Source organism: Leptonotus elevatus, chromosome 15 (assembly GCF_054856555.1).
Source record: "Leptonotus elevatus isolate MCC_2025b chromosome 15, RoL_Lele_1.0, whole genome shotgun sequence".
In the NCBI taxonomy this organism is placed as follows: Eukaryota; Metazoa; Chordata; class Actinopteri; order Syngnathiformes; family Syngnathidae; genus Leptonotus; species Leptonotus elevatus.
In genome coordinates this window covers 5,224,811-5,250,470 of record NC_141253.1, presented here as the reverse complement: position 1 = coordinate 5,250,470, position 25,660 = coordinate 5,224,811, and the positions used below count along the sequence as shown (strand labels likewise).

General features: G+C 39.5%; 1 protein-coding gene across 2 annotated transcripts in view; it reads left to right on the top strand.

Moving 5' to 3' along the window:
• LOC147161696 (mediator of RNA polymerase II transcription subunit 13-like) overlaps positions 1-25,660 on the top strand; it is a 90,309-nt gene that overhangs the window by 15,635 nt on the left and 49,014 nt on the right. For both annotated transcript variants that reach the window (XM_086095993.1, XM_086095991.1), the window contains exon 2: positions 10,230-10,467. In XM_086095993.1, the coding sequence (XP_085952119.1) occupies positions 10,230-10,467 (238 nt within the window). The remainder of the gene's footprint in view (positions 1-10,229; positions 10,468-25,660) is intronic.

Genomic DNA, 25,660 nt, shown 5'->3' with positions numbered 1-25,660 from the left:
ATCCCCCCGCGCGCCCTCCGCACCTGTTTGCCGCTTTTGGGGTCGGTACTTGCGCTTCTTCTCTAGCGCAGTAATGCGCGTTGCTCTTCATTTGCGTTGGAAGTCGCCCGAGGGGAGCGCGAATCCTCGTGGGTTAATTTGATTTCAGACGGCTAATTGATGGAAGTGGGGGGAGGAGTCGTCGTCTTGTCTCTATTGACTTTGCAACACTCGTAAAACAAAAAGTAACCCAAATTGGGTGAAATAGCTAACCCAGCGCTGGGTACTAAAGGGACCAAGCCTATGGTTGGTTATTGGGTAGAGGATTTTGACCTAGCAGGTTGGGTCAAGATTTGGATCGAAGAAGAGGTAAAAATTATACTCTTAAAATTGTTGGGTCAAGAACAACCCAAATTGGGTATAAAATTGGACCACCCGCTAGCTTGTGTGATTTTCACGCAATTTCCTGGGTTGTTGTGTACAGAACAACCCAGTACAAACCCCCCCTCCAAAATCGTTTGTTTTGTATAAAAAAACAGGTTGGGTCAAATTGACCCAAGTTAGCAGGTTGGTCCAAGTTTTGACCCAGCATTTTTGAGGGTGTAGCTTCCATTCATCACTATTGGCGCTTTTTCACCGAAGCGGCATTTTTTGTCCCTAGAAGTTGGCGTCTCCATGGGACTTTTTCGGGGCCAAGCGATTACAACAGAACCGCTTTTTAGAACCATCTCGGAGGTGGTTCTGCAGCGCCGGTCGTCTGGGGCCGAGCGGGGCCGTGTCGTCACTGTCATCTGATTGGCCGACAGCAACACTGTGGAGCACGCACATTTCTTTATTTTATGCAAGAGAGGCAAGTGTTACCCGCCGGTCTTCGCCAAAGTCATAAAAATATAGTATATACAATAAACTACATTTACAATTTAAAAGGTATTTGTAGATGGATTTGTAATGATTGTGGTTTAAAAAAAATCACGAGTGCACACCGCTCGCCTGGTCGTGTGTTCCATTCACTTGAATGAGAGCTCCAGCGGCAGCGAAATGAATGAGGCTGAGCTCTCCATTCAGAAATACTGCTAGCTTTGCGTGAAATCAAGATCGCAATATTTCATCCATGGTGGTTCATATGAAATTGTAAATAAATGTTATGGCAGGTCCGCACGCACTGCGGGAGTGCAAACTTGGCTTGGACAGTTCAAATGATCCCGCCCTCTTCCCGCCGCGCGCCTGCTGTAATGGAAATGCAATGGAAGCTGTGTAGTGTCGTTACGTGCGGTAGCCTGCCGTGCCGGGCTAATTGTGTACAACCTTAAACTGCTGGGTCAAACATTGGACTGACCCAGTAACTTGGGTCAATTTTACCTAACTTTGGGTTGTTTTGTACAAAGCAACCCTATTTGTTTGAAAAAGAAAGAGAAGAAGCTAGGTTCAAATAAGTTACCAAGTCGGCCTAATTTTCAACCTAAATTGGGTCATTTTTGACCAAGCAGTTTTATAGAGAAAGTAGAGTTTTTACTCCTTTTTGGATCAAAATCTTGGGTTTTAAGAGTGAAACTGCTGGGTCAAACATTGGACTGACCAAGTAACTTGGGTCAATTTTACCTAACTTTGGGTTGTTTTGTACAAACCCTATTTGTTCAACAACAAAAAAGAAAGAGAAGAAGCTCGGTTCAAATTGACTCAAGTTACCAGGTCGGTCCAATTTTTGACCTACATTGGGTTGTTTTTGACCAAGCAGTTTCATAGAGAAAGTAGAGTTTTTACCCTTTCTTGGATCCAAATCTTGAGTTTCAAGAGTGAAACTGCTAGGTCAAAAATGACCCAGTTTAGTTAAAAAATAGGACTGACTCGGTAAATTTGACCCAACCTTCTGGGTTGTTTTGTACAAAACAACCCAAAGTTGGATCAAACTGACCCAAGTTAGCTTGTCGGTCAGATTTTTGGCCCAGTATTTTTGAGGATGTGCCAAAAAATTGGTTACCAGGTTATCAGCATAGCTGTGGTTAAAAATAGCCCTAGTTTTATTATCGACACGTTCTTCTGACATAATAGTGATTTATTAAATTTACTTCAACTTCAGTACACAACTGTCAAAAATGGCAACCAGCTTCAGCTCTTCAACCCTTCAACCCAGTAACGCAACCTGCTCAAAACGGTACATGGGCTCCTTCAAGTGGTGTGACAAGGAATCACTCAATTAATCGGAGTTTGACACCTATGCCTTAACTCATTCACTGCCATTGACGGCTATAGACGTCAAAAGTTCATTTGAACTATTTCTATTAGTTTAACATTTTTTTCCACTTTTGCTAAAAAGAGTATGAAAACCTAGATTTTTTTTATTGTACATTCAGAACTGATATAAAATTTGTGATTAATCGTTAGTTAACTCGTGAAGTCGTGATTAAATGCAATTTTAAACATTTTATTCCCTGATACCTTAATTATTTTTTTTAAAATTAAAATAAGGGGCGTCAGACTATTAAAATTTGTATTCGTAATTAATCGCATGACTTAGTTGACTCACGATTAATCACACATTTTATATCTGTTATAAATGTACAAAAAAAAATGTAATGAAAAAAAAAAGTCTAACTAATAGTTCACATGAATTTTTGACGTCTATAGTCGTCAATGGCAGTGAATGAGTTAAACACATCTAAAACACTGATACACCCTTAAAACTGCTAGGTTAAAAATAAGCCAATTTGGTATTCTATGCTGGGCTAAAAATAACCCATGTTGGGTTATTTAAACCCGACAGTTTTAAGAGTGTGTACTATGAGTGTTCCTTACCTTAAGGCACCGCTGTACTTAAACGCTTTGACATATTGAAACATTACTTCTTCCCCTTACGTCTTGACACGAACGTGAGCATGTTCCATGACGGGCCTGACGAAGATAACTTATGACAAAAGCGGCGCGTATCACCCGCCACGTGAGCAAACCCTCAATATTGGCAACTCGTCAAGCGTCTATAAGCAGATTGGAAGTTGATGAGAAAGCGATGCCACTCGGCCGGAACAAGTGTCTCACTTGTGCCCGACGAGGTAAAACTGCTGATACAAGCCGTCTCTCAATTGCCTAAAGGGCCTCCTTTGTCAGCCCATCAGCTCGCGAGGCTCTACAAAGCGTTGTGTGAGAAGGGGGAGAAAGAGAGAGAGAGAGAGAGAGAGAGAGAGAGAGAAAAAAGTGTCATTGCTCTTGGATAGCGTGCTTGCAAGCGTGTGCGTCAGCTTTGATGGAGTTGCCCACTGTGCGCATTAGCCACAATTACACAAGGCCGCTAAAAGCTACAAGCGCGCCTGTTAAGGGTAATATTCATTTTCTCGGCCGCTTTTAAACACACACGGTTTGAAGTGGGTAAGAATACATTTAGTTTGGTGATTAAGGCATTTAATACAACAACAATAGAATTTACTGTTTTCTTTGCCAGGCAAGGCAAGTTGTGAAGTCCATTTGATATTTGTATCCAATATTATTTGCTTTTCGAGATTGTATCGCAAAAACGCGGAGGCTCTCAGCTATTCGTGACATCGTTATTAGAAACTTTACGTCCCTATCCGAAGAGGTTTAAAATCAGCATCCATCTGAGCCAAAAGGTAGCTGAAGTGAAATGGATTCTTGTCACCATTCTAGCAGTCTCAAATTTGTCACGGCAAGAACCATATTGATTTGTATTGCTATCTGAGCTAAGGTGCTTTACGGTCATGTCATGCTGGTTCATTCTCTGCTATGTGTCAAGCCACTTATCAGGGAATCTCGTCTTAAGCCAAGTCAATAACATTATGATTTTTTTTTATATATCAACTATATCGAGACTTATTGATTTCTATTGCTATCCAGACATTTTAGCCTCCGGCTTGGATGTAGTTCAGTTCATTATTAGAGCTTTGACTTTTTCTACATATCACAATTTCCAAACTTTGATTATTTTTTGCTTCATTCAGCGAGCTATTGTTTGATTGATATCTGAATGAAGATGCTTACTGTAGTTTGCTGTAAGGTCAAAGGTCATATCATATCTGTGTCAATCTGTTATCTAAATTCCAGGAGTGGGGATTGAAAAAAAAGAAAAAAACCCTACAGATTTAAAAAACAAAAACAAAATTGCTCTCACAATATTCCCCATGCCAGTGAATGCTTCCTATCTATTTTAGCGCTCCGGTTTCAGTTCACATGCACACACATGCCTCCCTCCAGCACTGCACTATGATAAACCTCTGCGGTGTAAGGAAATGAGCCTCTCTGTTGTCTACTCTAATGGATGATGAAGATTATGAGGACATGTCCCGAGCTTGACCTTCTGCTGGAGTACACATACATGCGGTAATTTCCAAGCCCGAGTTGCAGGTCACCTTGTTTTTTATCAGGACGATACAGTTAACACACTTTCATAAATGATGGTTCCCCTGCTGTATTGGATTGTTTTTGTATGTATTTTTTAGGCAAGGCAACTTTATTTATATCACTCATTTCACACACATGGCAACTCCAAGTTAAAAATGCCTAAAAGCATTTTATACTTGGTGCGGATTTCACTTATGTTGTAAACTTATCCCATTTGCGTGCAGCATAACAGCTAAATGCTGCTTCACCGTGTTTGTTTTGGGTTCCACGAACAGGCCCGAGTCTGCACACCTTTTTGCAAAATCCGAGAGAAAAACGCTAACTCTTGAGTCCACAAGGGACAGGACACAATTTAATAAAAGCAAAGTGATAATATCAACAAGTGGCAAGCACAAGGTCTACTTTCTTGTACTTGCACTAAAACAAAAGGTCGTATGAGGTTATGACATAAAGATAATGATTTTTTTTTTTTTTTTAACTCATGTGGGTGGATATGGAACATCCCCCATATCCGCGTAGTCTGTTCAACGTCAACATATTCAAATCGAATGTGAGAAATGTATGGGAATGCAATTATTGTCTTTTCTGCTCACTTTGAACTCAGATGACCGAAGGGTTATGTTGGGGGAGGGTTCTTGAGACACTCCCAAAAGGGAGCGGCTGACGGTGAGGGAGAGCTGAAAGATGAGAGGGTGAGCAGAGATGGCCAAAGATAATAGAGGTGAGAGGAAGGTCACCGCTTTAGCGGTGGAAGGGAAAGCCCTTGTTTTTGGGTCCGGCGCCGAGTCCTAAATTGAACCGACCGACCTAGCAAACGACAGGATTGTAAGAATGAAGCTTTTATTGACAAAGGGAGAACAATACACTATTGCTTTTTCCCTTGACCTCTTTGTTTTTTGTTGGTGTTTATGAGATAACCTTCATTGATGTATTTTTTTTCCTTTAGCTTTTCCCCAGTTGCCATTTACATGTTACGATAATATTTTTTAGCACTTTGACTAATTTTGCTACTGTATGTTAACTCATTCACTGCCATTGACGGTTATAGACGTCAAATATTCATTTGAACTACTTCTATTAATTTAACATTTTTTTTCTTACCCTCTTGTTAACAAGAGTATGAAAACCTACAATTTTTTAATTGTTCTTTTAGAACAGATATCAAATTTGTGATTAATCGTGAGTTAACTCGCGAAGTCATGCAATTAATTACGATTAAAAAAATAATAATCGCCTGACGCTCCTAATTTTTTATAATCTTATCTTTTTTTTTTATTGCATCAGGCCATTACATATTTTTATTGTAATTTATACTCTTGTTAACAAAAGTGGAAAAAAATGTTAAACTAATAGAAATTGTTCTAATGAATTTTTTACGTCAATAGCCGTCAATGGCAGTGAATGAGTTAATAATTGTGTAACTTGGAGAAATAAGTATTTTTTTAGGGGTACTTAACATTTTTTAAGAACCATTGCTATAAATGATTTTGATAAAAAATAAAGCAACACAACACTCACATCCAATGTCTTAATCTCAGAATCATCCGTGAACCTCGGGGTTGACTGCAGCTGTGCTTTACTCCTCTCCGTATCCACCTCACGGCGATTAACAACCGTACCATTAAAGCCGTGACGATAAAAGGTTGTTTTTGTTTGCGCGGCAGATCGCAGCGCTGATTTGTCACTAAACGCGCCGATTGAACGGCAGATAATTTAATTTGCGGGGTCGACGGGGGTTTTCCCTCCGCTTCCACTCGCGTGTTTAAAGTGTGAATTGAGTAAAGGCGTTACGATAACAGGCTGATAGTATCAGTCTAGCGTGATGAGAAATCTCAGACGCTGAATAAAAGAATAGCAAAGGTGTTTCTATTCTTTATTGTATGCAATGAATAATTTGCACAAAAAGAGTCAATGAATCGGGTATCTAAAGAGACCAAACATTAGGAACAGCATTGCAATCTAGTGCCCAGGATGTCCCATTTCTTTTGATTTGAAAGCAATTTTTCCCATGGGAAATAAAAATAGGGAATAACTCTGGGTTCAACCTGTTGGCATCATACAACATAAAACACATTTGATCACTTCTCAATGATTCATTCCCTATGTGGCTCCTTCTGGTGCGCATGTCCTGGCCAACGGGGAGCAGTACAATACTGTTAATGCAGACACAAATGAAGAAGACTTTCACAACTACTGTAACTCAATAACTGCAGGAATAATAGTAAATTTTCGCAAAGGATAAAGAATATGTCTGGGAGTATTGTAATATTTGCCTCAACCACGTAGATGCTATTTGTTAGACAGTCTATGGCGTTTCCCATTTTGGGTTAGCAAGCTAGCACAGTTATGTTGATTCTGCTAAACAAAAACACCTTCATTTAATATTAAAAAGTTGAAGCCATTTTTTTGGAAGAATTATTTATTATCTATTAAACTAGGGATGAATACATTTGTAAAAAATAATCTGTTTGAGATATTCCTCAATATTGTAATTTAACATGTGACTATTTTCTCAAGGTGCTCTTTTCATGTTTTTTTTAAACAATAAATTAGTCTGTTACAATTTGCTAAACTGCAGACAAATGAACCATGAACAGTTGATCTACTTCAATTAAAGTTGTTAACTCACTGACTACTTTGACACGCCGTCTTTTAGGCACTCACTAGCGCATCATATTAGCTTGTATCTCGAAAACCTTACAACAAATCGGGTCGCTTGTATTTCAAGGTAGCGCTGTACTTAAAAAAAACATGATGCAGGTGTGACAGACAGGCAAGTGGAGTGCACGTCTGCCTCCTGACACGCGTCTGATTCCATGAGCGCATCCAGCATGGCGTGCACGTCGTCGTCGTCGTCATCATCATCGCATCTGTCGTGTGTGCGATTGCAAACATGTCACCGCGCTCTATACGTAATCCCCCACGAACGCTCGGCGGGATTCGCCGACACCGCCGCACAGAAAGGAAGTTTGCACATTTTGCCTGCCGCGCTTTGTGTCGGAACACAACACTGACAGGTTGCATGACCACCGTTCAGCCCCCCCTCTTCCCGCCCCGCCCCCTTCCCTGATCCAGTAGCAGTAGACAGCAGTGTCAAACAGTGGAAGGACTTTTGACACTGACTGGGAGTGACGAGGAAGCAGTGCAAGCAGATGCCTCTCTCTCTCTCTCTCTCTCTCTCTCTCTCTCTCTCTCTCTCTCTCTCTCTCTCTCTCTCTCTCTCTCTCTCTCTCTCTCTCTTCCTTAAATTTTTTTGGGGGAGACGCAGCATCCTTGACCTTGTCGTGGCAAATTTTAAGGCAGTGCTTATCGCAGCGCCAATGTTTATATCTCCCATTACACGCACTGTCATTATAGAAGGGGCTCGTTTGTAATTATGGCTGCGCTCGGCATGCAGCTGCGCACGTGCAAGATGCCGCAGTGCATTGTTGCTTGCGTTTGGACGGACTTTTGGACACAGTTAACACACACCGATAGTCGAGCCTAATTTGAGCGCGATTCGTCTCATTCTAGTCAAATTCAGCAAAGGCCGGATATTCAGTTGTCTCTAAAAAGATTACGGTTTGATATTTGTGTTACAAACGATTTTCTTCCCAATCTACTCAAAAATAGCCTGGACCAACAATCGCAAACGTGCTCAATATTTATGATATTAAATCCCGTGGTTAACACAGAGTTGGGCCGAGCTACAGACTCCACTCGCGTCATTCAACGCAATAAAAAAATAAATAAAAAAAGGAGAAGAGTTTACCACTGCAGTGGAGTTAACAGATAAGCTAGCAAGTCGCCAAGCTTCTTCCATTTCTTCCACTACTGCTACTACGACCGCCACAACAACAAAAGTTAAAGTGTTAAACATTGATTTGTGTGGCTGTTTATTTAACTATTGTGTGTGGCTTGCCCTAACTTGTCTTGTAGAAATGACAACGTTTGCCAGTTCAGTGTAGTTAACCGATAACAGCATACACTCTAAAAACAGTTGGGTCAAAAGTAACCCAATTATGGATCAAAAATGGACCAATCCACTTTTTGGGTCAATTTGACAACTTTCTGGGTTGTTTTATATAAAGTGACCCAATTTTTACCCAAGTAAAGGATCTGACCAATATTTATGAGTTGTTTTACGCTGAAAGACCCATTTCTTGACTCAAACTTGGGTCAAATTGACCCAAGTAGAGGTTCGGTCCATTTTTGTTTTTAGAGTGTAGTTTCTTGTATTTCCTCCACTTCTACAAATACCACTACTATTACTACCACAAAAAAATGTTTAACATGTTAAAAATGGATTTGCGTGGCTCCCTAGCTTGTCTTGCATATCTTTTACCACTAAAAATGTCAAAAACAGTTTGCCACTTTAGTGGCGTTAACAGACTGGCTAACAGTTAGCCTAGCTTCTTATATTTCTAACACCACCACAACAACAAAAATTTTAAAAATCGAATTGTGTGGCTGTCTCGCTAGCTCTCGTGCGTGGCTATCCCAACTTCTCTCGCCATGTCATACACCGCAACCAAAATGACAAGGTGAAGAGTTTATCACTGCAGTGGAGAGACCAGATAAGCTAACAGTTAGCCAAGCTTCTTCCATTTCTTCCACTCCAAACAAAATGTTCAAAATGGTTTTGTCTGGCTGTCCACATGGCTATCGTGTGTGGCTAGCCAAATTTAGGCTAGTCTGTAAAGTGCTCCTGGATGGCTCTACGCCTGCGACCGGTGCGGCAAACATGATCCGGAGTGAACACAAGAGGGGGAGGAGGCTTTATATCTCAGGTCAAGCAAGCAGTATATACCCAAAATTCATAAAAAAAAAATTGTGTTTGAAGTGTGTTCTATGGAGTGACTGTAATCTTTGACTATGGTCTTACACCGTATGTCTTATGCCATACTGCAGACAAGCTGTGCTTTGCATCCGGTCCAGTGAACTCAGTGCTTCTTTGTCATTTTCCAGCAAGACATCGCGTGCGCGCATGTGAATTTGAACAGGAAGTAGGCAACCGTAATTGGACATCCTCCGAGGAGTTATTGATCGCATTTTTTTTGTGTTTTTTTTTTCATGTGAAACACAACAGTGCTATTGCGGTGTAAAAGCTTCACCGCACTCGCGTTATTGATTCATGCTTAGTGCTTGCTTTATATCATCCTGCGTGTAGGAAAAATAATTACGCACCAGAATGGCACTCAAAGACAAAAAGACCTCCGGCAATTGAACAATTTCAGTAAATTGCTCACATCACAGACCTCCTGCATCTTCTTGAACTGACTAGCCAAGTAACTAACCAAGTAAAAACAAAATACGTTTTGCAGAAAGGAAGAACAAACAATCCCAACCACGTGTGAGGAAAGGAGTACAGTAAGCGCTGGTTTATTGGACATTATCCTCCAGAAACCACAACAATGAGATGACTATCCACCAAATAGAGACCATATATTATTTGTATTATTTATTTATTGTCCACCTGGTGTCCCTGTCATCATGTTCTACACTGCAGTATCTGTAACCTTGAATGTGTGTGGCTTTCCATCAATTTTCACCTGGATATACACACTTGCCAAAGTCAGTGAGTTTACGCTAATGTTGAGATCTACAAAAGTCGATATAAAACTTGCCACTTTATAAACTCAAGTTTTTTTTCTCACTTCATTTGCACATTTGGAACTTTATAAAGTGGCAAATTTATGATCTTTTCTCGCTCGCAAATTTGCTACTTTATAAAATCCCAAATTTGCGAGTTTTTTATCAAGAAAAATACGGTAAAATGATTTTTTTTTATGTCTGTAGCCGTCAATGGCAGTGAATGAGTTAATATAACTTGAAAAAGATGAATGGCCGCCGATGCTAATGACTGATAAGAACAAACCCTGAATTAGAGGTTTAATCATCTTTTCTCCCTCTCTCCCTATCAGGCGGATTTGACAGGCATCAAATGGCGCTGCTACAACTTCCGTGGCAGCGGCGAGTACGGGCCGGTGATCTCGGCGCCCGCCCAGGACGACCCGGTCCTGCGCAGCTTCATGCGCTGCGTGCAGGCCAACCTGCTGTGCGTGTGGCGCCGCAAGATCAAGCCCGACGCCAAGGAGCTGTGGATCTTTTGGTGGGGAGACGAGCCCAACCTGTCGGATGTCATCCATCATGAGTTGGAAGGTGAGCGAGAGGAGTTGATCCTCTTTTTCTAGCCGTCTCGCGGACTGTGCTAAAGTGTTTGGACATCGTTGGATTTGTTCATAATGACCCTGCATGTTTGGTAACTAAAAGTTGTTTGAAAAAGACTTCATATATATTACAAGGGTCCCCTAAAATACTATCTTTATTTATGTAGCGCTTTCACATTTTATATATTTATATATATATATATATTTTTTTTTTTTTAATGTAAAAATATAGTAATGACAATCAAATAGACACCCTTTGCCTACCTTGGCCACATGAAGGCAATATAAGACAGACAAATGTCTCAGCTCCTCACAGAGGATAAAGAATATATGACTGTTGTATATTTATATACTTATAAATGAGTTTGTGCACCATTTGTATTCAAATAGCAGTTGCTTAAATACGTAGTCCAAAGGATTTGTTTTGGCCTGTCCGTGGCGTTTCTGGGTGGAGACTCATCCTTTTAGCCAAGCCAGGCAAGCTGGCATATGCAAATTTCACTGTGCGAACGCCTGCTCCTGATTGGTGGACAATTGCTTCTGTGAAAATGGCTGGGAGTGAATGAGTTAACCAATTTATGAAAGCAATGTTGTTGAATAATGTGACTTTTTTTATTTTATTTTTTATTTCTTTACTATTTGTCAAAGTGTTGCTTTTGAGAAGTGATTTTGAGCAGAAAATTGGCCAAATGATGGCTCATATCTGGTAAAACTCGCAAGTTGGGTCACTTGCATCTCAGGTCACCACTGTAATTAAAAAACACTAAGTGCAGCGCGAACTGCCGGCGTGCAAACTAAATCATTGTGCACTGTTTGTAACCTTGACACTTTGTATATAAAGACCATCGTAAACTGAGGACCACCATTATTTAAAAATATATAAAAAAAAGGTTTTTGGGGAAGGGGGCATAGGGTCAATTGACATGAGCTCGGTTACGCAACAAAGTCCAGCTACCGCTACACTTGATGTGCCAGATTCACTTGCCTTGTCCTTGATTTGAAAAGAGCCGCCATTGCAATTCATGTCATCGCAATGAAGCCCTCCTTTTTAGCGCAGCTCAACGCACACGTGCTTGTTGTTGTCGAACACACAAAAGGTCCCCCCGGTGGCGCGAGCTGTCGAGTCCTCGGCGGGCTCTTGTGCTGTTTGCTTAAGACGCGTTTTGTGCAGAAAAGTCCTTTATTTGAGCTTCCTATAGCGCATATCTATAATGTGTTTGCTTTGCAGCTCAAGTGTTTATATGCTGCTCGGGTACCATCGCTATGATGAAGCGCCGCGCGCGCGCGCGTGAGCGAATCACATTGAGCTATATCGCGCTTGGGAGACTGCTACTGTCAGCACTATTGCCCCTATTTATAGAAACATTTGCATTATCTGGCCGCGCACGTGTGTCGAAATCCAACATATCGACTAAGCCGCGGGAAGACCGAGCGCGGGGGGGGGGGGGGGGGCGGCTGAGGGATTATATTATTCTGCCTCTGCTTTCATTAGAACAAGAGAAGATGGGGGGGGGGGGGGGGGGGGGAGTGAGATACAGAGGTTGTCGCGATAGTGAGAATTGGCCATGAAAAGAGCTTTGAAGGCGCAGCATGCGGATGCTTGACAGATGTCGGCGAAAGCCCTTTGTTCCCGCACGTGTAATGCAGAGCGCCCCCTTTTTGCTACGTTGATTATGATTGTTGCTCCAGACGTACGGCTGGCAACACGCGCTCGTCTAATAGCCTGTTGGAAGTGCGCAGGATGGAGAAATAAACTCAGCGGTGGTGCTCGGGCACAAATTAGGCTTCACGGGAGAAATCTATTGTGCGCTCGACCGAATGCACTCTACTGTATGTACTGCTTTTTGCTTGCAAAGTGATACTGACAGCTCATGCTGAAAATATGCATTGAGCTTAAAATAACCTTAATAATAATCCTATACCGCGGAGACAGAAAAGCGTATGTTTAAAATAGGAATGTTCGATATCGCTTTTATTCAGACCGATACCGGTACGAATACTCAACTCTTGAGTAATCATTGATATCAAAGTACCGACACCAAGAGTACTTTTGATGCATAAAAAGAGCACAATGATAGCATTTTTCTTTTCAATTTCATTCAAATTAATTGCAATTTTCTGTTTTTCTAATTTCCAATTTGTAGTTTTGAGTCGTACCATACAATGAAATAAGAGAAATTATCAGGCCAATACCGATCGGCATCTGTACTCGCACACTAGTCCAAAATGCATATCACTGCCGTCGGGCCGAAACCTCGTAAGTCACAATTTGGCATATTTCATATTTTTTTCAATAATCTATATTTTTGGTCAGTCCACATAATCTACAGTGTATAAAATGGCTTGCTCTCTTTGATGATGCAATGCTAACCGTTGAACAAATATGTCATTTTGGGGGTCTCCTGAAAAGTGACGATTTAGGAGGCTCAAGGTTTTGGCCCGACACCAGCGATATTTTGTTTAGTGGCCCGTTTGCTGCAGTACTAAACTTTGTTAAAATAAGGACATCTTCTTAGGTTTTGGGCGGGAAATTTTGAAATTGATTAATTTCTAAATGTAGCCAATTAATAATTCATTCCATCCATTAACTTTCTGTAAGTGTTTCCAAACCTTAGCAAAAAACACCACCATACAAAAATGTCACAAAAAGTGGACGCATAGGTTATTTACAGTGTCGACCTTCTGTCATCTAGTGGAAGAACATGAAATTGTTCTGCGTGTCAATATACGTCGCTGTCATAGATAAGTGTGCATTAGTCGTTTTTTTTATACTACAAAAAACGTTTCAAACTTTCCTCATAGTAATACCGCTATTTGTTTTACACAATTTATTATCAAATTATTTCAAATTTGTGCCATTGTACTTATCTTGCGATAATAACAAATGAGATATTTATACACTAGCTTGGTGAAAGTACAAAACAAACAATTGGGCACTGTAGAGATGGAAATTATATTTCTCCCAGGCTTTATGTGTGAACCTTCCTGGGCTGCGCGGTCTTCAAGGTGTCAGCACAAGCCAGCAAATGAAAACATGAGCCATCCCGTTGCTTATTTTCCATGCAAACAGGCTAATGCGTTTGCACAGCGAGACACGAAAGATGGATAGCAAATTTGCCTGGATTAGAACGTGTTGATCTTGACCTCGGCAGGCCGCTACACGAGCTAGCTTAATGTACTGAAGTGGCCCGAGGACTTCAGCCGATACCAAGTCCTGGAATCTAGCTTCCAAAAATTAAAAGTTTTACACTGTTAATATGAGTTTGCTTACTTGCTTTTTTTTCTTTCTTATTACAAAATGATTTTTTTAAGAATATAGTATCATTTTTTAAAGAGAATAAAAGTGTCTTTTCCAGGACAAAAAAATGAATAAATTGCATTTTAGTCACTAATGACTTTCTTCCCTTGTTAAACTTTGACCTATATGTTAATAATATGAGAATTTTATCTCTGAAAAATACAACTATTATTGTAAAATTATGACTTTTTATGTGAACAAAATAAGTCTTCTTGTAATGATTCTCACGTTTTTGTCTTCAAGAAATGAATTTATAATGATAACATCGCAACCTTCTCGAAAATAGGCAACTTTTTGATTCCTTTGGTGTTTCGGGGTACATGTTGTAGTTATGTTTAATTGGCATTGATTACAAAGGAGTCCTTGGAAAAATCTGACTTTATTCTCATAAGATTGCTACTTTTTATCCAGACAATATATATATATATATATTAGGGGCATTAGAAAAAATCGATTCGGCAATATATTGCAATATCACAGCACGCAATTCTCTAATTGATTCAATATGTGGCCGAATCGATTTTTAAACATCAATTTTAAATGGAAATATTTAACAAAACGTCTTACTTAAGGTTAGGATTCACACATTAAGCATGGAAGAATGTTATATTAATGGAAAATTAAGCTCAATTAAAATTTCAGACATGAAACAGACCGCAACCTGTTTGTTAAATGCAGTGGCTCAGTTATAAGCCTGAATTTTCTGATAAATAAATAAATTTTCAGACAAATATTACAGTGTACATGTACCAGTTCACTGCTTAGTATTTTCTCAATTCGAGTAAAAAACAAACAAACATAGAAATAATAAATTTTTAGATTCGTATCGCGATTAATCGGTATCGAATCGTGACCTATGAATCGTGATATGAATCGAATCGTCAGGTACTAGGCAATTCACACCCCTAATATATATATATATATATATATATATATATATATATATATATATATATATATATATATATATATATATATATATATATATATATATATATATATATTAAATGTTCTTGAAAATAAAGACTTTCTTCTCCATAGCATGATCATTTTAATTGTCCAGAAAAATTTCATAAAAATGTTCATGACTTTATCAAATATATTTTATTGTGATTGCCATTAGATTACAACTTACTTCTCATTAATATTTAGACAAAATATGACTTTTTCGTAAAAACAAACAAAAATAGGTTTCCTCACCATAGAAACAATAGGGATTTATCGTAAGATTACATCTTTCCCTCTTGACATTTACGGGTGCATTTGGTCGTCAGGTTTAATTTGTGTTTGATCCTTCAGAAAAAGTCATGGACCCAAAAAGTTTTCAAACCCCTGCTTTGCCTCACGTGTCTCCCCTTCTCAGCAATGGTGGCACTCAAATCGATCAAAAAGAAGCGAAGATCCTGTAATTACAACGTCCGTCCGTCCGTAAACCCGCTGACCGAACGTGTCGGTGTGAAAAAGCGCTGAGTAGCCGCACGGTTAAATGTTAAGAGCGTCGCTATTGTTTGAAGGTGATAAATCTCTTTAACTGGTGCTTAAGTCTAAATAAATGATGCCTTTGAGATAGTGCCAGGAGCGCGAGCCGCCAGGATGGAGTGTCACCGCCTCTGACTCGCTCCACCTCTCTGATATTGTCTTTTGCTTCAATGGCAACTCTTTAAGGAGCCTGTCCTCACGCTAAGTGGCGTGCTGTATAAAAAAAAATAAAAAATAAAAAAAAAGTCGCAAAAATATGGTTTGAGTGCTGTTTATGAGCGCATAAGACGAATGAGCTGAGTCATCAACATGTTGCCTGCACAGCCGCAGAGAAAGTGACATATTCTGGATGCTAGACATAAATATGAATACACTCACAGTGTTTAGTTTAATACGGTATGATAATGTTGCACTTTTTCACATGCCGTGATCGTAAAATGGTGGAAAGTACAAAAATGTTCAATTCTGTACTCGAGCAGATTTTTCCGGCTTATGCGTGATTATTTTTCTGGTGGGGTTAGTATTACGTTTACTCTCGATACATTTGAAAACAGATACTGTATCTACACATTCGACTCTTTCCTTTGTCAACATTGGCTTGTTACTTTGTTCAAATTACCCGCATTGATAATGCGACGTAAACATAGAAAGGTAACGCCAAACAGCAGTTGAGATTTGGGCTTTTTACGAGCATTAATAGATTGGCCTAAAAAAAAAAACACAAGCATTTCACTTTCCTTTCTTTTCTTTGATCCTTCCTCGGGTCTCCTGACAACCTCACGACTCTTGCGGGTATTCGGTTTAGGTGAACGGTGTGGGATTTTTAATAGGTTTTAGGTGAACTAATGAGTACCCACTCACACGCACGCTCACATACACACGCGTATGCACATACTTATCCACATACAAAATAAAAAATAAATAAATAAAGACGTGACTTGATTTGTTGTTTGTCTTGGTACAAGCCCTATTTAAGTTGATGTTATTTTCATGGTGCCTAGTAACCAAAACCCGCACTGTATAAGTAGTTTCATTTTTACTTTTGTACTTAAAACAATAGAAGTATAGACTGAATTAAACTAAAGTATAGGAGTTGAATCCGTACTTCTACAATCTTTTACACAATTATCTTCTACTCAAGTACACAGAGTGCAAGTGCTGTACTTTCATCCAGCTGCAGGCTCATGACAAGCCAGCAGATTTTTGGAGGTTATTGTGCATCGTCATCGCCGCGTTAATACTCGCGCACAAGCACAATCTGTGAGTGCGTATAATGAGATGATTCATCATAAGGATGAATATTTCATCAAAACAGGAGAGAGATATTATCTTTTATCCGGCTATTTAAATAACTGCCATATCGTAATATACCAGCTGTGGTCCCATGAGACCTTTATGCAAATCAAAAGCAATTCATTAGACGTGAGACAAATTCTGATATGCATTGTCTGTGCCTTTTAACGTTATCAGCTAATCAGCTAATGGTTAACAAACAAAAAAATTAAGCACTTTTTACAGCTTGGTACTATTTTTTTTAAATTTTGTATTAATTGTCAAAAACTACCAAATTGCTAAAACAACAAACATGCACAAATGTAAAATGTTATCTGTTTTTAATAAAGAACAACTCCGCTGGTGTTCCCCAGGGTTCACCATTAGGCCCACTTTTGTATAGCTACAAAGAGCAGCTACACATGATCTGTTCTTGCCAGCTGGTTTTGCTTGTCCAAACAAATATTGACATATGAGTCCTAAAGAAGAGCTGATAATGAATGTAAGGCATTTTCTGGCGAGGAGTTAAATAGAGGCCGATGACTTTTGATCACGCCGCAGGCGTTGTTCCCGTGCGCCGCCACGACAGCATGTGGCCAAGGTGAGTGAAGGAGGAAGACTAAACACAGCCGGGAAAATTTTGCAGTTCTATCAAATCTACTGGATGACAAGTGTCGCTTTTGCAACTGTTTGCTTGCTTACTTGTAAATTATACAGAATCATTGATCTGTCTTTCGCGGTGGCTTCCACAACACTTCTTCTTTCTTGAAACTGTAGTTAAGCTGAGCAGAATACAAATGACTTGGGAGGGGGGGGGGGGGAATGGAATAGATTTGCAGCAAATGCCAATATAAGCTAAGCTAAGTTTGCTAATTTAGCTTGGGGAATATAGGCGATAAACTCAGACGGCAAGCTTTCTCCTTTACTATTTATTTGCTTTGTGTTCAATTCTGGTCGTTTTGAAAGCCTTTATACACGAATACAGTTCATTAATCAAACTCTCAGGCTAAGCTAAGCTAGTTGGGCCTGTGGTCATCGCCTATTACAGGTCATAGGCTAATTAGCATTGACAAGCTAGCATTAGCAAGTTAGCGTTGGCATGTTGACCTAATTGCCAAGCTAATAAAACCCAACTAACTAAACTGAAAGTGAAAATGAAGAAGCTTGAACATTCGCACATTAGCATTAGCATGTAGACAATTTAGTTTATTTTGTAAGTTCATTTTCTTTCCCGGTGTGCCACTTCCACCGTTGGGGAAAACATTTAAAAATAAATAAATCTCTTCCCAAAGTGTGATGCACTTCCTGTCATTTTAGAGTAAGAGCTCATACCTGTTAAGCAGGCAAGCGTTACCAGTACCTGACATCACAATGGGATGGGGGGGGGGGGGGGGGGGGGCTGTTGCTAACCACTCTCAATTTAATGCACATTTAATTCAAGCACTCCTTGGAATAGTACAGAGTGGAGACATGATTAAATAGCACATCTCAAATGTCATTTTATTCTCCCAGAACGTACAAATGTCTCACTTTCATCGTGAGCCTTCTCCTTTTGAAAACATTTTAGCATCATTATGAATGTTTGAACAGTCACTGCCTTCCTTCCCGTGGGAGTGAAAGCGAAACAAAGTGAGAGATGAATTTGAGAAAAAAAACAAAAAACTGGCTCGTTCATATCCATTATCAGCTCTGGTGCAATAAAGATATGCGAGCAACAAGTGGATCAGAGCGGTGGCACTTATGAGAAAATAATCACGGGTAATGGAATTAACAGGAGAGGGGATAGTGACTTTGCACGGGCACAAGCATGCACACGCACAAACGCACACTGGCGTGCGTTCATGCAAATCTAACATACTTAATACGGAATAAAAAAATAGGATATTGTAGAAAGGCTCAATTCAATGGTTCAATTCATTACGTGAAGCTTACTTTGTAAAGGTTAATTTGAACTCATTCACTGCCATTGACGCCTATAGACGTCAAAAATGAATTTGAACTATTAGTTTCACATTTTTTCTCACTTTTGTTAACAAGAGTATGAAAACCTAGAAAAAAATGTATTGTACATTTAGTCATGTGATTAATTACAATTAAAAATTGTAATCGCCTGATGCCCCTAATAAAAAAAAAAAAGATTATAATTTTTTTGATTGTAATTATTTGATTAATCACAAATTTTACATTTGTTATAAATGCACAATAAAAAAAATCTAAGTTTTCATACTCTTGTTAACAAAAGTGGAAAAAAATGTGCAACTAATATAGTTCAAATGAATTTTTGACGTCTATAGCCGCCAATGGCAGTGAATGAGTTAATATTTCACAGAAGGCCAATTCTTACCTAATTTCTGTTCAAATTGAGAATTTTTTTTATGTTGTTGATGAATTTTGGATTTCCTTGCGAAACGATCATGAAATATTTGACTGTGTAGTGAATGCAATATTTAATTAGAATTAAATGATTGAGACGGTAACCAATCCAAATGAACACTTAATTCCAATAAATTACCATATAGTCGAAACATTATGAATTATTTTCAGGATCTCTTACATAAATTTCTGGTAATTATCTGTGATTTTTATTTATTTGTTTATTTATTTATTTGTTTATTTATTTATTTAAAGCCATTTTGCAGTTCTTCAAATGCATTCCAAAGGCAGACGAACGGAAACCGTTTTAGCGGTAAAAGTGGGCACCAATTTTCACACCCGCCGAATGTGTATGTGATATTTTTTTCTCCGCTTAGTGGCTGTGCAGTGCAAAGACGTAAAACCTGTTAATTTAACTCCCAGCAAGACACCAAATAAACACATTTGGCCAAAGTGTTCCTTAATTTGCTGTTGTAGGGCAGATTTGCTGAACAGATGCAGCGTTTATAGCCATGTTCCCCATCCCAACGCACACACACACGCACACGCACACGCACACACTCACAATGGCACCTGTCCACCTAATAGCAGTATCGCATCCTCGGATCGGTGGTGCATGAAGTGTTTTGCTTGAAGTGCAGCACAGCAGCAGTTGTTAAGGGACCGAAAGCTTGCGCGCGTTTTAACCTGGTTGCTTAACGGCGGCCCGGACGAATGCTAACGCGTCCGGTCTTTATGCACTGCTGAGAGGGCGGCCGAGTACACTTTTAAGGGCTGACGGGAAAAAATCTTTGTATCGCATTGTCGCTGTGCACAAATTAGCAGCTGCTTCCCAGTGTGCATTGCTTGTCAGACTCTTTTGTAAAAAGGGATGAAAAACACGGGGGTGACTTTGTTTTCAGTAGTGCAAAGTAAAGTAGTAATCTTTGTTACTGTACTTATGTTGAGTAATATTAATTTATTCCCATTAGTCTAGAGTCATTTTAATTTAAGGGCCACTTTCACCCAAATTAGAACTCAAGTGGACCGGGCCAGTAATAAGACGGGTCAAAAATATTTTCTTTTTTTTGGGTGCAAATAATTATAATTCGATTATGAAACTCTTCCCTTTTATTATTATCTTATTGCAGAAAGTTTTTGCGCCAAATCCCGAGTAACAGCCAAATTACAGAACGTCATTTTTTAATAAAAAACTGCAGTTTGTGTTCTGTTCTCACGGGTCAGATTGGACAACCTGACGGGCCGGTTATGACCCGCGGGCCATATGTTTGACTGCCCTGGTCTATTCTCGCACTTTATTCACTTGGCTGCATTCTTTCTTATACATATGAATGCTTTTTTTTTTTTGTCCAATTAGATTTCAGTCTCTGTGTTCCCATAACAATAATTTGACGCTGGCTCTTGACGACGTCAGCATTTTCTGTCCTCTGATTGGTTAGTTAAAGCAGAACCTGTTACCGCCAATTTGGATTATCAAAACGCATCCATAGCGATCTGCGCGTTAATATATTTAATAATCGGCACCCCTGGTGAGTATGTTATACTCAGCATAATAAAGTGGCCTTTTATTGTGGATAGCCAAAAGCATTATCCCGGCAAAGAAGAAGTGCTCACTAATACAGATTTGGATGCTTTTGTCAATTTTGGATTATTGAGTTCAGATTGTGAATAATGGGAGCAAAACTATTTTTTTTAAATATTTTGTGTGTACAGAATTTAGAAGTTCTCAACGAGCATTGAATATACTGGGGGAGGGGGGGGGGACCCTGTTTGCTTTATACTTAAAAAAAGTAATAATAAAATTACTTTTACTATATAATACATACAATTTATGAGTACTTTTGCCACTTTTGCCACCACGTTAGACAGCATTTAAAGTTACGACTGGCCGTAAATCGGCGAATATGAATTTGTCGGAAGGCGTTAAGAGATTAAGGGCAAAGGGACCCACAGGTCATTTAAAAATAAAGAAGCCGAATAAAAAGCGAGTCGATGAAAATGAGCTTTTCATGGTGTTGTTATAAAAGAGAAAGAGCAATTATTATTCATTGCAGAGAAACATGATCCTGAGAGGACACGTGTCGTGTGAGCTCAACAAGGTATTTATTGATAAAAAATGTAATGAAGGAGCCTTTCCTTGTGAATTTAGCAGGATTTGGCACAACAAGCTGCGGGCAGACAGATGGCATATTCTAGTAAAAATAATTGGGCTTTATAGAAACAGACGTTAGATGTAAAGAATTCAACAGCCCCCCCCCCCCCCCCCCCCCCGGGTTTTTTGCTCGAGTCGGCCATGTTTGTGGGGTCAATTGTCGCAACCAATAGTTCTATTTTTGAGGCAGTCGGCCATGTTTGTGGAGGTTTTGCAGTCATTAGTGTTGGCGAAGCGTATTGTTTTGGAATTGTTGTAAAAGTTGAGGGAATTTTATGGTTATCATTTTTGTCACTCCCAGTTGGCGTTTGCAGTAAAAAGTAACGTAAAACAAAAGTTGAAGTCTGAACACAATGATGTCAATATCACATTTTTAAAACGCAATATTGATTGTTTTAATATAGATTAATTAATTGCTAATGCACAGTAAATTTCGTCGAGTCAATTTTACTCTAAAAAAAAGACTATATTCGGTCCCACTCTAAACAGAGTAAACGTTACACTTGGAAGAGAACAAAATACAAAAATAATAATAATAATCAATCAAAACAATCCCACAACCTTCAGCATGGAAGACAGCCATTCTACCACTTGAGCAATGCCAGACTTATTTGCTAGTTAACATATTGCTGATGTGTCTAAAAGGAGACCAAAAAATGGAGGTTCGAGGGTTCTGCCTTACACTTGCAATACACTGACACAGAGCATGAGTGCCATTGGGTCAGTGGTTAGGATGGCAGTCTCCAATCTGAAGGTTCAGATTGTTCCTTAACTGTTGAGTGTTTTTTTTTGTGTGTGGATTATAATTGACCCTCTTCCGCGTATAAAGTTTACTTTGTTTGGACTGGGGTCGAATATAGTCTTTTAGAGAAAAAAAATGTACTCTATAAAATTGACTCTGTTTGTTAATGAACCGTTTCCCACCCACCCCAGAATTGAAAATGGTACAGCCCATTCATCTAACAATTTTCCAATTTTTTTTTTTTTAAACCTTACTTCATAGTCATCATGAAAATGTTGCCCCCACCCCAGAATCAAAACACTGCAATTTGTTTTCCCCTTGGGTCAAAGGAGTACAGATAATATTTAAATTATGAAAATGAATTGATTGTTTATCTTTAGCGATTATAATTGGTATAATCAATTGATTTAAATGAAAGAGACACAAATTCGGTGGACTGGTCGACCATAAAAATAAATAAAATAAAATCCAGTCATTAATCATTCAATCCTCTGCTTGATTTTAGAGGAATCTATTTACTCTTTTTAAGAGACAAGATGAAAATATTCTCCCCACCCCTAAAAAAGAAAGAAAAAAAGGTACAGTCCTGTCATCTTACATCATCCGCCATGAACAGTGAAGTGGCCTGACAGTTAGTAGTTTTTTTTTTAACAGCTGAACTCTGGAGGAGGTCTGCGCTTTCCTGACTGTTATTGTGGTTTCAACTTGAAAAAAAAAAGAAAAAAGAAGTTGAGCTCTTGTTCACATTTCTGCAGCCTGTGTCGCACTTTTCCCGCCTGCCTGTCAACTCGCGAGTCGCGCTTCTTTTCTGATACCTCGGAAATTTCCTTCACTCTGTAATATCTTCAAAAACTCTTTCCTCCATCTGTTTACTTCTTTAATATTCTCTGTGTCGCTCTATTCAGTCTCTCCTTCACACACGCACAAAGCTCTCATTCTTTCTGGCTGTGTTTTTTCTTTTTAAAAAAAAAAAAAGAAAAAAAAGGAAGGAGAAGAAAATGTATGCTCCCTCCCCGCCACCCTCACCCTTTCTGTGTGCAGCTGGGAAACTTCACCCTTACATCTTGTCTCACACACACACACAAACGAGGGTCAGGAGGTCACAGGCCACGCCCTGGCAGCCCAAAGGGGGCGCGGCTCCCAAAGGAGGAGAGAAGGAAATCAGAGATCCTCAGTCCTTCCCGACAAATTTACAGACAAGCAAACACGACTGAGGTCATTTTTTCCTCATTTCTTCTTCTTCTTTTTTCATCCATCAAGCTCGAGGGTGAAAAAAACCAAACTTGACTGAACATTTGTCCGTTTGCTGTTTTTCGAGACCAAGAGACCGGCCGCACATTTGAGGTGTGAATTTTCCAAAAATAAGCGCGCAGTCTTTCTGATTGGGCTTCAAGAGAAATCCCAGATGTTGCCTTAACAAGCCTTTTCTTCTTTTTGGAAGCACACGCCTCCTCCGCCATCTCACCCACTACATGTACATCGTCCCCTCCCTCCCTCCTCTTCCCGCCCCTCCTCCATTTTTTTTTTGGGGGGGGGGGGGCACTTTCCACGTGTGACTCACTCTTTCACCAGCAACAGCGAAAAGAATGATCTCCATTCTCGCCCCCTTTCGGCGGGCTTACAATGGTCTCGTCACCTCGGCGGGTCTCCCTTTTTGACGGAGCGGTTGTCCCTCTCGAGAAGCGGGCGGCGACCTCGTTCTTGACTTGATTAACAAAAAATAAAAAATTATCGAGAGGAAATGATTCACTCCGTCTGGTTTAAGTTGCGCTCCGGTGAGAGACATGTTTCCGAAGACGAATCCCCGAGGGAGCAAAAGAGAGGAGCAGCAGGCATTGATTGGCACTCGTACAACAAACCCCGCCCCCGCCTTTTATTTGCCGAGGAGACGAGCGCGCTCACATCACAGAGCGACGCGGGCAAAAACAAGAGAGGAGAGCAAAATGAAGCACAACAAAGGCTGAAGAGAGAGAGGAGGGGAGAGGATGGAGAGTTGGAGGGTGGTAAGGCTGGAAGAGGCGGGCGTCACAGGAAAGAACGGATGCCAAGGAAAACTTGTTGACACAGAAAAAGCAGCTCGGGGGTTGTTATGGATCTGGGCTACATTTTCTTCTTCTTCCTTTTCAATCCGAATCGCATCATTCCGCCATTTCCTCTTCTTACAAATTAGTCAGGAGATATTTTGAACTGAAGACATTTGAAAAATAATCCAAATGGCATTTATTTCACCCTCAATTTTGCATTTATTTTTAAGTTATTATTTTTAACAAACAGAGTAAAAAAAAAATATTTAAAAGACTATATTCGGTCCCAGTCTAAACAGAGTAAACTTTATAACACACACAAAAAAAAAAACACTCAACATTTAACAAACGTGACAAAAGCCGCAGCCGTACCATATCGAATCGTAATCCCACTGAATCTAATTGAATGGTTACATTTTAAAATTGCTACATCGTTGAATCATATTGTATTATCTTTGGTGGAGAAATGAGATGAGAGAAAATAAAAACCTCTATAAATTAATAATCGTGGAGTACCAAATTTGTGTTTGTTAGTCCTAATTTTTTTACATTTTTAATTTAATGTATGATGCAAATTTTTATGACTCAAGGGAATTCAAGTATTTGTTTTTGTGGCTATCTTTTGACTTTTGCGGAAAATTTTAGGAATACAAGGACAAGACTTTTTACTATTTAAAAAAAAATAATCTGGGGAGAATAAAACTTTTGTGTGTAGCTACGTTGGTTTTCTTGTTTGTAATTTAGCGTTCCTGCTGAGGAGGATAAGATGTTAGATGAATGGGCTGTACCATTTTCAATTCTGGGGTGGGTGGGAAACGGTTCGATAAGGACTCTAAAAGTATAGACAACTTTTTTTAATAACATAATGTAAAAAAAAAATTCTGGTCCAATTAACGGCAATTAATAAAAAATGCCCAACTTTACGCTTAAGCATGAATAGCGCTATTTTGCTGAGAAAACGAATGCCTCACTATAATAATAATGCTACCTCAGGTTGTTATTTCAGTCCACGAAACGCCTTGTTTTCACCCGTGAACTGATGCCCAAAGCAATCGGAAAACCACCGTCCAATAACGCAAATAAATTCATGTTCACTGTAAACAAATTCATGCTGCTATATTTATTTTATGACCGTGAGTCTCACCGCGCATGCGTTTGTGGTTGAGACGGGATAATACAGTCATCTGCTTCCCTCCTGCTGTTTGAGGACGAATATCAGCAGTTTGTGTGGCCTTTCAGCCCGCGTCAAGTGACTCGTACGGCCAAATTGATTTTCTCCCCTGGCCTTTTCTCTCTCTCTCTCTCTCTCTCTCTCTCTCTCTCTCTCTCTCTCTCTCTCTCTCTCTCTCTCTCTCTCTCTCTCTCTCTCTCTCTCTCTCTCTCTCTCTCTCTCTCTCTCTCTCTCTCTCTTTTTAAATCAGCTTAGAAAAGCTGATTTTGTTGCTGCAGCCGCACAATCGATGCTTCCACTGCAGACGAGTTGCGTGTTTTAACAAATAGCAAAGATGAATTCATGCTGCCACGCTGAAGTAGAGCAACATGAACAAGTATGCGCGAGTGGAAAAACACATCAACAATGTCTTGTTTCGAGTCCTTCCTTTTTGTACAGCTGCTGTTTTAGACACAAAGTAGTCCACAGATGACACAAGAGTAATTTTGACAATATAGTCAATCCCGGATATTTTTGCCATGAAAAATAATTGACGTCCTCCCCAAATATTTAGAATTTCTTATATTACTAGTTTTAATTTTTACTATAAATAGTCGGGGTGGGAATCTTTGAATGTCTCATGATTCGATTCGATTCAGATTTTTGGGTGTGCGATTCGATTCAGAATCGATTTT